The sequence below is a fragment of the Balearica regulorum genome, chromosome 10 (genome assembly GCF_011004875.1).
Source record: "Balearica regulorum gibbericeps isolate bBalReg1 chromosome 10, bBalReg1.pri, whole genome shotgun sequence".
Classification (NCBI taxonomy): Eukaryota; Metazoa; Chordata; class Aves; order Gruiformes; family Gruidae; genus Balearica; species Balearica regulorum.
Genome location: NC_046193.1, coordinates 8,703,144 through 8,715,415, shown reverse-complemented (window position 1 = coordinate 8,715,415; position 12,272 = coordinate 8,703,144). Strand labels below are relative to the sequence as shown.

Genomic DNA, 12,272 nt, shown 5'->3' with positions numbered 1-12,272 from the left:
TATAGTTAGCAGTATTAGTTAATCTTACCTTGTTACTTTAAAAATACGCAGGAGACGAACACAGCGAAACACTGAAATTCCAAGGGGTGACATAATTTCCAACTCCACCAAAATGGTTTCAACAATGCCACCACAAACAACGAAGCAATCAAAGCGGTTAAAAAGAGAAACAAAATAAGCCTGCAGGCCCAAGCTGTACATCTTTACTAACATTTCACAGGTGAATAAAGCCAGAAGAACTTTATTTGCGATATCTGGAACAAAATATTAAAAAAAAAAAAAAAAGACATTCCTGAATTGTCTCATAGATTTCATTTTTATTTTAACATATTAGTGCTACACTTTCTATACTAGTTTGCAGCTTTTTGCTTAAGAAGAAAGTATTGGTTTTATATGTTGGACTGTATTTGATGCCTAAGTGGCAAAAGTTATACAAGGACGTAAAGTTTCCTGCCACCTATAAGCTACTCGTCTTTCCAATCTGTTCTGCAGTTCATGGCTGCTGAACTCACAACCCGAGTCCACACTGTAACTTAAGCAACACAGCCCACAGCACGTTCTGCTGTGCCAGTTACCATTTCCTTCCTCATCTTTCAAGCATGGTTTAACAGTAGAAGTACAGGTATTTACAATTTAGTATTGTCAGGTTTTTGCTAGTATGCCATTAAGCTGTGTTACAGTTGTGGAAATCAAATGCATTCAGTCATTTCTTTTATCTCCCTTCGGCTGGGCTGAATATCCTTCAGGACAGCAAACAACAACAAAATGACAAAGTACAAAAGTGGCCAGTGATAGAATAGAAGTATCCATAGTCAAAAACAGGAGAAAAAATTTCTGATTGTACCTTGGATCTGGGTCAGCCAGTCAGGTTGATTATAATGCTCCGATGAGATAGTTAATGTGTTCAGAAAGACCAAGACAATAACAAGCCAATAAAATGTGACAGATTTTACTGCAGCTCTGCATTTTCTTCGATTGAATCGATTCCAGCGACGCCAGCGTCGACTGAAAGTTCAAATAAAAACAACTTTATTATTATACAGAAAACACATATGAACTTAAGGTAGTTTTCTTCTATGTAGAAAACATAGTGCAAGTATGTATGTGTGAGCAGGTGTATTTTCATAAATATGTGCACAATACTTCAGATAGTTGTGTAAATTATTACAATAATTTACAGATTAGGGACTGCTAATTTGTTATTCCTTTTTTAGGTTTCATTATAGATTTTCAAATGGAAACCACAACTTTTGGAGACTAACTGCCTGTGACATAATTAGATTAAGCAGCATGTAACATTTCATTGAGTAATAAGATATATCTGTCTTTCCAGACCCCGTACACTTACTAGCAGTAAAGAAAAGCCAATGAAGCAATTTAGAATTCAAATTACATTTAGTCTGAAAATGTAGGCTTTGAGTTAAACCACAGGTGTGATTCTGGCAGGATTAAACAAGTCAGGAATTCTGAGGTCAACTTTTAGAAATCTACCCTGTAATGTTAGAAATCTCAGTCAGCGACTCTAGAGATTTCTGCTGATGTGCCTTGAATTGTGTCAGTGGGCAAATGTCTGTGAAATGAGTAGGAGTGACAATCGAGGGCAAGTAAACAGGCCCTATCTAGAGATGAGTTGGATTCACAAGTGAGAGTGTCAGCTTAGCTTTGGACTCATAAAACCAGATTGCTCTGCTTCGCTTCTTAGAACTCCAGTAAACCAATTAGTCTCCGTGGGTTGCATTTCCATTTGTGAAATAGGAAGAAAATATATTGCTGGGTCACAGGAAGAGAAGGATTAGGAAGCACTTGATATTACCTAAAAGAATGACATATAAAATTCACACACCCAGAACTACAGCCGTGGACTCAGATAATTAATTTTAGGAACTGACAACTGCTTCATCCAAAATTCAAGGTACAGAGCAGGCAAAGACTCCAGCAGAAGCCTGACCTAGCCTTAAAATAGCAAAGAACTGAGCAGAGTGTGCATGCACAAGCTTCTTCCACTATAGTTTCACTATCAAGCCAGTCTAGCACAAATCTGTTGTGATGGAAAGGGGTGGTGGGCTCTCATTGTTCTGGCCTCTCCTTTCTCTTTTGCAAAAACTAGCCCTAATGAAGTGAGTCAGACCTGAGAATTGACTGGCGGAAACCAATTTCTTTTTTTCTGGGGTGATTTTAGCTGGTCAGTTGTCTGATCCCATTCATTGTACTGCTGCATCCAGAAAGAGCAGGAAGAAGGAGTGGCTGAGAGGGGAAGGGCACTGCAGCCTTTTTTGGCAATACCAAAACAGGGAACTACGGCTTTTGAAAATTGTTACAAAATAAGTAGGTGAATTTCTTAATACTTTTAGTGTCTGAATTAGCAGGTATTGTATTCTATAGAATCAGAAATGCTTTAAATCTGCCTCAGAAAATAGAACCAATATGCCAATATGCAATAACACCACCATAAAAATAACTGAGCTTGGCACTGCATTCAAGCATTAGCTGCGTTTTCCTTATGTACCTTAAATTTGTACTTGTAGTAATTGAAATTAATGCTGGTATTAGATATCAGTACAAAAATGTTTCAAGACTTTGCAGTATTCTAACCATATAAAGGAAAAATATCCTGTCCTGACCTAAATCAAGCCACTATTCAAGAACATTCTTATCTTGCCAGTCCCCTGCTAACCAGTGCTATGTCCATGGCCATCATGAGGGTGGGTCACTCCCTGGGTAGGTAAACCAGCCTTTTTTTATGCTTACAGAACATCCTATCATTGAAGTCAATGAGATAAGAATAATATTGTTTGGATATCTCTACTCATAGGAGCCAAAAGCAGTCTCAAAGTGTATAAATCACAGCTCTCTGAAGCCAATGGGGCTTTTTTTTTCCCAAAAGGTCTGTGGAATTGGTGACAAAACAGTATAGTTAAGTGGTGCACATATGAAAAAGCTGCCAAAGGGTGTGCAATGGCACTCACATGCAGAAGTGTACGAATAATATAAATGTATATCAGAAGCCTACAGAAATAAAGCAAAAATTCAAAAAGGAGAATAGGAGTAATTTTCTACCTTCCTTAGAATGGTACAATTAAAGAAATAAACAGTAACAGACTGAAGTAGATGGCCTGTTGTGCCAGGAAAACCTGTGGCTATATAAAATAGGAAAATGTCACACTATTTTTACTCAACAGTTTTCTGTTTTTTAGTAACCTCCCCTCCTAGTTTTAACCAAATAGCATAATTTTTTTTTCTGGAAGAATGAAATGTACCCTTTTATTTTAGAGAGAAATTCCATTTTCATAAATTTGCAATGATGTAATTTTTTTTTCATGAAATTATCAAGCATTTTTCACAAAATATAGCAGTTGAATAAATATTAAAATCACAGAGGACACATAGTCGACAGTTCGTTACAATAAACCAAATTATTCACTGCTTTTGTTCTCATTAAATAATTTATCATTTTTTCTTCATAACTATTTATGAGAAAATCATTATTCTTACAAACGCGTTCCCAATTTCACTTTCACTCAGGTATTCACGTTTAGGTGGTCCTTTAGGCCCTGGTCTTAAATCTGACTCCACACATGGGAAATCCAGCCTTGCATTGAGTCTGACTGTACTCAGTGTCAGTCAGTCATGCAGAATCTATGAAGTTTAGTTTGTTTACTTGCTATTCATGTGTGCTTGTGTATTGCTACTACATCTACGCAAAGGTAAGAACATTCATTTTCAGAATATTTTCTATCAGCAGCCTTTCATTATAACATGGTATTTTTCTAAACTGGACTTTCTGTTTAGAACCGTATGCATAAGCCCTGTACCTGTGAAACTGGCATGCCTCATTTTCACCAGTAAGATCACAAAGTAGTAAATATTAATGCCCAAGATTAATTCTTCTGTAATTGTGAGTGCTAATATCTGTGCAGAGACCCTACGCTTCACTACTCTTATTTATGAAATATGGGACAGAAGAATTGCACCAGAGCACGCAGTCATTATGAAAAAATAGAAGCCTTTGAGATTATTTTTCCATTCCTCATTTTTGTACTTACAGGATTCAGGGCATAGTACCAACTTATTAGCACGACTTAAAGGTTAATGTAATCATATAATCATACTGACACATGAGGAAGTGAATTCTTAAAAAAGGGATCTTCATGGAGGACAACGTGCACAAATCTCTTCAATAACAGATCCCCATCTTCCTCTAATCATAGCTCTGTCACTTCCATGTAAGGAGGAGGAGGAAAAAAAGAAGTTGTTCTAGTATCAAAACATTTCCAATTCCACCTGGAAAATTACAAATATGCATCACAGATCATATTTACCCATATATATCCTCGCATAATGTGCGGTTAATAAACTTCCCTTAATAAACTGGCAGATAATTGCCATATCTTGCTAAGATGTAATTCTCTTGACTAAGTACCCATCTGACTGTATATAAACATATTTCCAAGGATTAACTTCTAATTTCACTTGCGGTAGAGCAGGTAGGCTAGCTTGCAATAAAAAGCGTTTTCTATTTTGATCCAAAGGCAAAGACGCTTATGGTGAAACCAATATCCTTGATAAGTTATGTCCTGATTTACTTCGCCCTGAAACACAGTGTCCTGCCATTGCAGAGCAACATTCCCACAGCTGGAGTGAGGATCAGGCCAGAAGAGTGAGAAATAGACCAAGATTTAGCATTTGGCTTAGGATGTGCTAGGACATCCCTGACAGTTGAACACATAATCTAGGGCTTTGCTGCAGAACTGAGAATTTCTGTATTTTAGGTAGAGCTTTTTAGAAACTAGTGATTCCAATGAAAATCATCTACATTCTTCTGACATATCAGAAAAATTGATTTTGCAATTATGAGATATTAGGTATCTAGAAGCAATGGGATGAACACCATGAGTCTATAGAACCTTATAGAGACAGAAGAGCAGATACACTCTGTTCTTAGTGGCATTGCAAAGCCAGCAGCTCTCCAAAGTGCTTTTTCTCTCTGGTAACAAATGTTGTCAGCTGTTTTTAGGAATCTGAGACATGGTGCAAGCCACATCTCTTTGGAAGACAATGGCACAACTATAATTTTCATAGAATCATAGAATGGTTTGGGTTGAAAGGGACCTTGAAGCCCATCTAGTTCCAACCCCCCTGCCATGGGCAGGGACACCCTCCACTAGACCAGGTTGCCCAAAGCCCCCATCCAACCTGGTCTTAAACACTTCCAGGGATGGGGCATCCACAACCTCTCTGGGCAACCCGTGCCAGTTCCTCAGCACTCTAACAGTAAAGAATTTCTTTCTAACATCTAATCTAAATCGACCCTCCTTCAGCTTAAACCCATTCCCCCTTGTCCTGTCACTACACTCCCAGATTAACAGTCCCTCACCATCTTTCCTGTAGGTCCCCTTCAGGTACTGGCAGGCCGCAATTAGGTCTCCCCAGAGCTTTCTCTTCTCCAGGCTGAACAACCCCAACTCTCTCAGCCTGTCCTCACAGGAGGGGTGCTCCAGCCCTCCAATCAGCTTCGTGGCCCTCCTCTGGACTCGCTCCAACAGCTCCATGTCTCTCCTGTAATGGAGCCCCCAGAGCTGGATGCAGTACTCCAGGTGGGGTCTCACAAGAGCTGAGCAGATGGGCAGGATCCCCTCCCTCGACCTGCTGGTCACGCCTCTTTTGATGCAGCCCACGACACTGTTGGCTTTCTGGGTTGCAGGCACACACTGCTGGCTCATGTTGAGCTTTTCATCAATCAATACCCCTGAGTCCTTCTCCTCAGGGCCGCTTTCAATCCATTCCTCACCCAGCCTATAGTCGTGCTTGGGATTCCGCCAACCCACGTGCAGGACCTTGCACTTGACCTTGTTGAACTTCATGAGGTTCACACGGGCCCACCTCTCCAGCCTGTCAAGGTCCCTCTGGATGACATTCCTTCCTTCCAGCATGTCGACCACACCACACAGCTTGGTGTCGTTGACAAACTTGCTGAGGGTGCACTCGATCCCACCGTCCATGTCGCTGACAAAGATGTTAAACAGTGCCGGTCCCAGTACCGACCCCTGAGGAACACAACTCGTCACCGTTCTCCACTTGGACATTGTGCCGTTGACCACAACTCTTTGAGTGCGACCATCCAAGCAATTCCTTATCCACCAAGTGGTCCATCCATCGAATCCATGTCTCTCCAATTTAGAAACAAGGATGTCATGTGGGACAGTGTCAAATGCCTTGCACCAGTCAGTCGCCCTTCCCTTATCCACCAGTGCTGTAACACCATCATAGGCCACCAAGTTTGTCAGGCACGATTTGCCCCTAGTGAAGTCGTGTTGGCTGTCACCAATCACCTCCTTATTTTCCATGTGCCTGAGCATAGTCTCCAGGAGGGTCTGCTCCATAATCTTGCCAGGCACAGAGGTGAGACTGACCAGGCCTGTAGTTCCCTGGGTCTTCCTTTTTACCCTTCTTAAACACGGGGGTTATGTTCCCCCTCTTCCAGTCGGCGGGAACTTCGCCAGACTTCTGAGCTCTGTTGCCTCAAAACTGCTCCTCACATGGATTCATTAAATTAAGTCCTTCTCCAATGCTATAAGTAAAGATGTGAAAGTTGAAGGGGCAATTCCCATTACCAAATTCAGCTTAAAAAGTTTAAGTATGATTGAAGACCTTAAGCAGCTGCAGACCCCTGCAGCACTTCCAAATGAGAGACACCAACATCCCATTGCCAGTTGCTACAATTTCTCTGAACAGATGCAGCAACACATGTATGAATGAACTGTGTGACTTGCGTTTTTTTTAATGCCACAAGGACAGATTCTGATCAAAGAACTCATGTAAGAGACATTTAGGACAGTGGCAGAATTTAGACAGCTAGAGATACTTTGGAGACTTTCTGGCTCACAAATAAGTTTTCTTTCAAACTGAAGTGCTGAATATGAACATTGCTTGTAGAGATGGATAGCACTGCCTGGACTATTTAAAACATCAGGTTTGGGTAGAAATTTTCCTTTCTCAAAGATGATGTAGCAGCTTTCATTTAACAGAGCTTCTAGAGTTCTCTTCTTCCTTAAAATATGAATAATGGGTATGGTTCAGAACGTAAGCATTACTTTGCTTTTTTCTCTGTAATGTTTCTATGAGTCCCCAACGTGCAAATAGACCAAACTTGGAGAACATAGTATAATGGCAGTCTATTGCACTGCCTGGCATTTGAGGTTTCATGAAACCACTTTATATTCGAGCTTCTCCTTTAAAACCAGCATTAGCATGCTTCATAGCAATAAACAGTATGCTATAAGGTTGATTGGAGACAATCTCATGATTCAAAATAATGATGCTTGTTTGGGATTCTCAGCTAATGAAATACTAAACAAATTGTTCCATTTGTTCTACTATTATGGTAACTGGAAGCAATGGCAGAAGAAATTACAGACCATTAGCACACTGAATTGCTTCTTTTTATTAAGCTAAAAGCAGTCTCATCTCTCATAATTCTCATGAAGGGTTAAGCTCAAAGGTCCACATGGACATAACTGGTCCATTCAGTTGGTGTAGCTAAGCCCAGTTTCTGTAGCAGAAGGCATACAAGAAATGATACAGCTTTTATAATTAATGACGAAACTTCTAAAAAGTCAGTTGTGTATCCACTACCATCCTAAATGGCCAGATCTCCATTGGCCACAGTCTTCAGCAGAGTGAGGTGCATTTATATGCTGTCACCAGTGCGCTGACTGAAAGGGATGAAAAAATAAAGCTCGATCATAGTGTCACCCAAAAAAACCCTCCGTATAGAAAAGCACCAGTTAACTGTTGCCTGTGCGCTCTTCAAAAAAGAAAGACTGTTCAGAAGAAATACAAGTCCGCTTGCAACTGGTCAGCACTGGTTGCTCATTACAGCTAGTAAGGCTAGTAGAATAAACCTGAGTATGCTATTCCTCGTCATTGCCGCAAGGAGAATACACTGCTGTTACCAATGAACTACTTGCTATGCATCCAACACTGAAATCAGTTTTACTAGGGTTAAGAAATTGGAATTATTCCAGATGTTGCTGAATTGTCTCTATTGTCCCCTTTTTTCACTGAAAATTTTCTGTGAAAAATATTTATTCCATGGGTTGTCAGCAACTGTAGGAGTGTCTTTGCCCTTCGTGCTTCACTAAGTCTATCACTTGGTTACTCACCTTAAATCACATAGCTTTTTTTTAATTATTCCTTCACGGAGTAACCTAACCTTTTTGAACAAAATGAGGTATCTCTTCTGTGTTTGCAGTTATCCTTTCCAGTTACTAAACATATGTCCTATAAAACTAGAAAATAAAATCAAAATAAAGAAACCTATTGGGTTTGTACCAGCACATCCAGTGTCTACAATACCAGGACTATTAATTCTTAATTTTGCCTATAACACTTCTCTTCTGTAATCACACTTGAAAACAGAGGCTCATATTCCCAAGTGCTCCTAGTAAGTGAAAAGAGAGCCACAAATATCAGCAAAGCAGATCAGGGAGTTTGATTTCCAAGAGTGTTCACGGATACTTTACTTTTGTACTCACCAGTAACTGTTAGGAAGAATTTTCACAAAGTAAAATTTAAAGTACAGTAAAATAAAGAATAATCTTATGATATCACCGTGATGTGTAATTAGTCACAAGGAAAGAAAGTGATGAAGGGAGAGAAAAATACTGACCTGAATTTGGATTTTGAGATGGTTTGACTAGAAGAAAAAGAAAATACATCTTTAAGAATGTGGAAAAAATTAATACAAATTTGTTCTCTTCAGAATTTTGCAAATCAGTACATTGGAATTACATATACATAAAGACAGGCTTTTAACAAAATGCATCACGAATGTTGAAATTCTATTGTCTGTTATTTATTTTCTGAAATACCATTCCTAAAGCATTACAAATTTTCTAAGTGAAATCTCCTTTAAAACCAAGTAAATAAACTGCTCATGTAGAAGCTGCTTGGAATTCATGAAAGGCTGAGCAAATAAATGGTGAACACCATGGGATGTAGAAATACTCCTATACATTCTGTAATTGCCTAAAAAAATACATATTCTCCAGATCATGCACAATTTAACAGAAAACATTTCTTTTTACATATCATAGGGGACTTCCATTCTTTTCTTATTATTGTGGCAAATAATTATATTTTATAAAAGCTTTCAGGAAAACATGACTCCACTTGAAGTTTAGTTGAATTGTCTTATATCTTAACTTGAGAATTTTAGGAGCGGTAATGCTGTATTCATTGGTCTAATATTAAACTACCAAAAGGCAAAAAACTCCCAACCGTCATACAAAGCCTGACAACTTGAAAGCACTTTTGCCTAAATAAACAATGGGGAAAGAATGATTCTTTTAAATTTTGAGAGGATGAAGGTGGGTACTTGAAAACAGTCTGCGTACTCACCATAAACTCCCACAGCACGCTGGGTTCTCTCCTTCTCCACTCACATTCTCTGTGTTCACGGATTCAGTTTCACTGGTGGGCATGCTTGCTGTTAGGAGACAGGAATTGCTTTAGATTGATAGCCGAGCACGGTATTACACAGAATGTGATCTCCTGTTCTATTGCAAGCATGCCTCCGCTTTTTGCGGGTCTAATGAGAAGATCTGAGGAACAGCAGATGAAGTTAGACACTTCATCAGGCTTCCTCTTATAACAAAAGAAAGCACGCAGAATTCCAGAATGTATTATAGCTTTTTTGTTTCTTTTCAATGATTCAACATAACTGTTGAAAATGCACTACAGAATACAATGTAGAGGAGTTTTGTTACAAAGAGCATGCTACCCCTAGTAGAGAAATAAACCTGAGCTAGGTTTTGTGACTTTTCATTTTAAGAAGTGTTCTGTTAATACTTTGGAGGTGCTTATCAGTTTAAGTGGTGTTAACATGCTCGCTAATTCCAAGAAATGTCATCAAAGTTCTTCTGAAAACAGGAACTATCACACTGATCATACTGACCACTCTATGGCAGAATGGGTGCTACAAAGAATGATGAGAACTACTACTAAGAAAAAGGGGATTATTACATTTGTTACACAGTGAATTACTGTACATATAGTGGATCATTTCTGAATCATTAGCAATTGCAGCTAATGGGGTTTTTTTAGACAAAACTAATTTCCAGATTGGTCATCACCGTTTATCTTCAACTGAAATATAGAGGGAGGACAACATATGTCAAAAGGTGTTCAGAAATGATGAACAGGCAAAATTATCAGGACTACCTAGGAGAGAACACTACTTCCATGTCTGCAAAGCAAGCATGAAAGGAAACCCTCAGGAACAAGGAAAATGTAAAATTAATGTTGCTGGTTTATATGTAGAAATACCATATAAAGCAGGAAAAAATGAGAGAGGTGGAAGATGCACTGAAATTACTGTAGAACAGCAAAACCAAAAGAAAAACAGAGTATCTTAAAGGTATTCTGGGGTGTACCTTCTGCTGTTTTGGTGGTTTACTTGTTTGGATTTTTGTTTTGTTGGGAAGGGTTTAAGCCAATGTCCGTGGACTGAGAGTACTGAAGGCAGAAGGGCTACAATGCCTATTTCTGTTAGGGATGTCTCAATATTTTGGTAGCCTAAAGGAGGCTTAAAGCAGGCTTAATTACACATATCTTAATGTAAGTGAGACTCAACAATCGGGCCTTGAATTAGAAAATTTGTTTACAGAGCAGGTACAAAATGAGAACTGTTAGTTTCTCTGCACAGCCTCTATATTGCCTCAACACTGACATAGAGATACATGGAAGTGGTAAATGGTACTTCGGTTTCCATGCCCATCAATTCATCCAAGTTGAGAGACTGACAGGTCTATGCAGGCTAGATGCTCAGCTACAACTTGCAACAGCTGAGAATCTGTCCCCATAAATGTAAGTCACCATTACATGAAATATTAAACACAGAGTTGGCATAACAAAGAAAGATCCAAAATGTCCATGCAGGTGTTTGAATAAACAAGGCACTTCAGGCAGTAAGCACAGCAAAACCTTCTTTCACAAGGTTCTTCTATTTTGATGATTAAAACATTACTGTAATTGCTTTATATATGAAAAATCCCTGGTTAGCACCTGCAAGTGCCTCAATTGTAATATCATGCTTCTCTTTAAAAATCAGTTTTAAAAAATGAATATTGCTAGTCTTGTGTGAACTTCACAGCTCACAGTCACAGAGTTCAAGAGGAATTTCATTCAAAAATAAAGCAGTCTTTGCTGATATCCAAATTCAAGAATTAAAATTTCAAAGGGTTTAACAAAAAAAAAAATTACAAAACTATTTCAGACTTAGCCTCAGATCTTCAGAACAAATAGTTTTTATTTAAAAATGCCAGGATCTTTTACAATAAACACAAGGAAGGAGTTTCCCTGTGGGTAAAGAACTGAAACGGTTGTCTGGTGCTGGGCGGCTTGCATGCTGTTAGGAGACACAACGTTATAGCCACCTAATGATGAACACTTTAGCACATGTGATAGGAAACTGCAAAATATGAGTGCAGAAGTCTTGTTTCATACATGGTTACTAAGAGCTGCTTTGAAAACAGAGCTAGGCCCACTTTTGCAAGTATTACATATGTGCAATCTGTGTCTCACACTTGTGTTTCAAATTCATCAACCCTTCCTCCATCTAAAAGCAGTACCTACAATCCAGTTCTTCATAAAGTGTCACACAAATGCTATTATTTAATACATGCCAAAGTCTAAGGTAATATAATTTTAATTCAAGTCTACCCAGACTTGATGCGTTAACCCACAGTAAGAAATACAGCCCTTTTTGAACATGACTGCATGAAGAAAAACAAAGTACTAAAGAAAAAAACCTTTGTCCCCAATGAAGCCAATGTCAGTTCTGCTAATTATTAAATACAGCCAGAATGTCACTCTCTATTTCAGAAAGGGCTATTGCTCTAGCTCCATTAGTGACTTGCAGGTGCTGTGTTACAAAAACGGCAGAGGAAAAGCAGAACCATAGACTGTTCAGTTTACATTAGAAACTCAGCTATCATTATACTGTAATTTATATGCCAAAAGAAAAACTCAACAGAAGTAATGAGAAAGGCACCATGTGGAAGTCTAGCTCCAGCCATGTTAGCAAGTCATGAAATCTTTAGCCAGAAGAAAGCAGCAGCAGCACTGCATGACCACATCCACTCTCACTAATGCAAGCAACTTGGCAAGTCTTGAAAAGACCCAATTTCATGACCACAGCTTTTTAAGGGTGGTGTTCACTTGGCAAAGTACAGCACACAATGAACTGTGGAAAAACCATCTGATTTCAGTGA

The 12,272-nt window shown here is 38.9% G+C and overlaps 1 protein-coding gene across 2 annotated transcripts in view; it reads right to left on the bottom strand.

The window, feature by feature from the left end:
- Positions 1–12,272, bottom strand: part of CACNA1D (calcium voltage-gated channel subunit alpha1 D) — a 284,291-nt gene that overhangs the window by 73,829 nt on the left and 198,190 nt on the right. For both annotated transcript variants that reach the window (XM_075761982.1, XM_075761983.1), the window contains 4 exons: positions 9,400–9,487; positions 8,669–8,695; positions 845–1,005; positions 29–254 (listed from right to left, as the gene is read on the bottom strand). In XM_075761982.1, the coding sequence (XP_075618097.1) occupies positions 29–254; positions 845–1,005; positions 8,669–8,695; positions 9,400–9,487 (502 nt within the window). The remainder of the gene's footprint in view (positions 1–28; positions 255–844; positions 1,006–8,668; positions 8,696–9,399; positions 9,488–12,272) is intronic.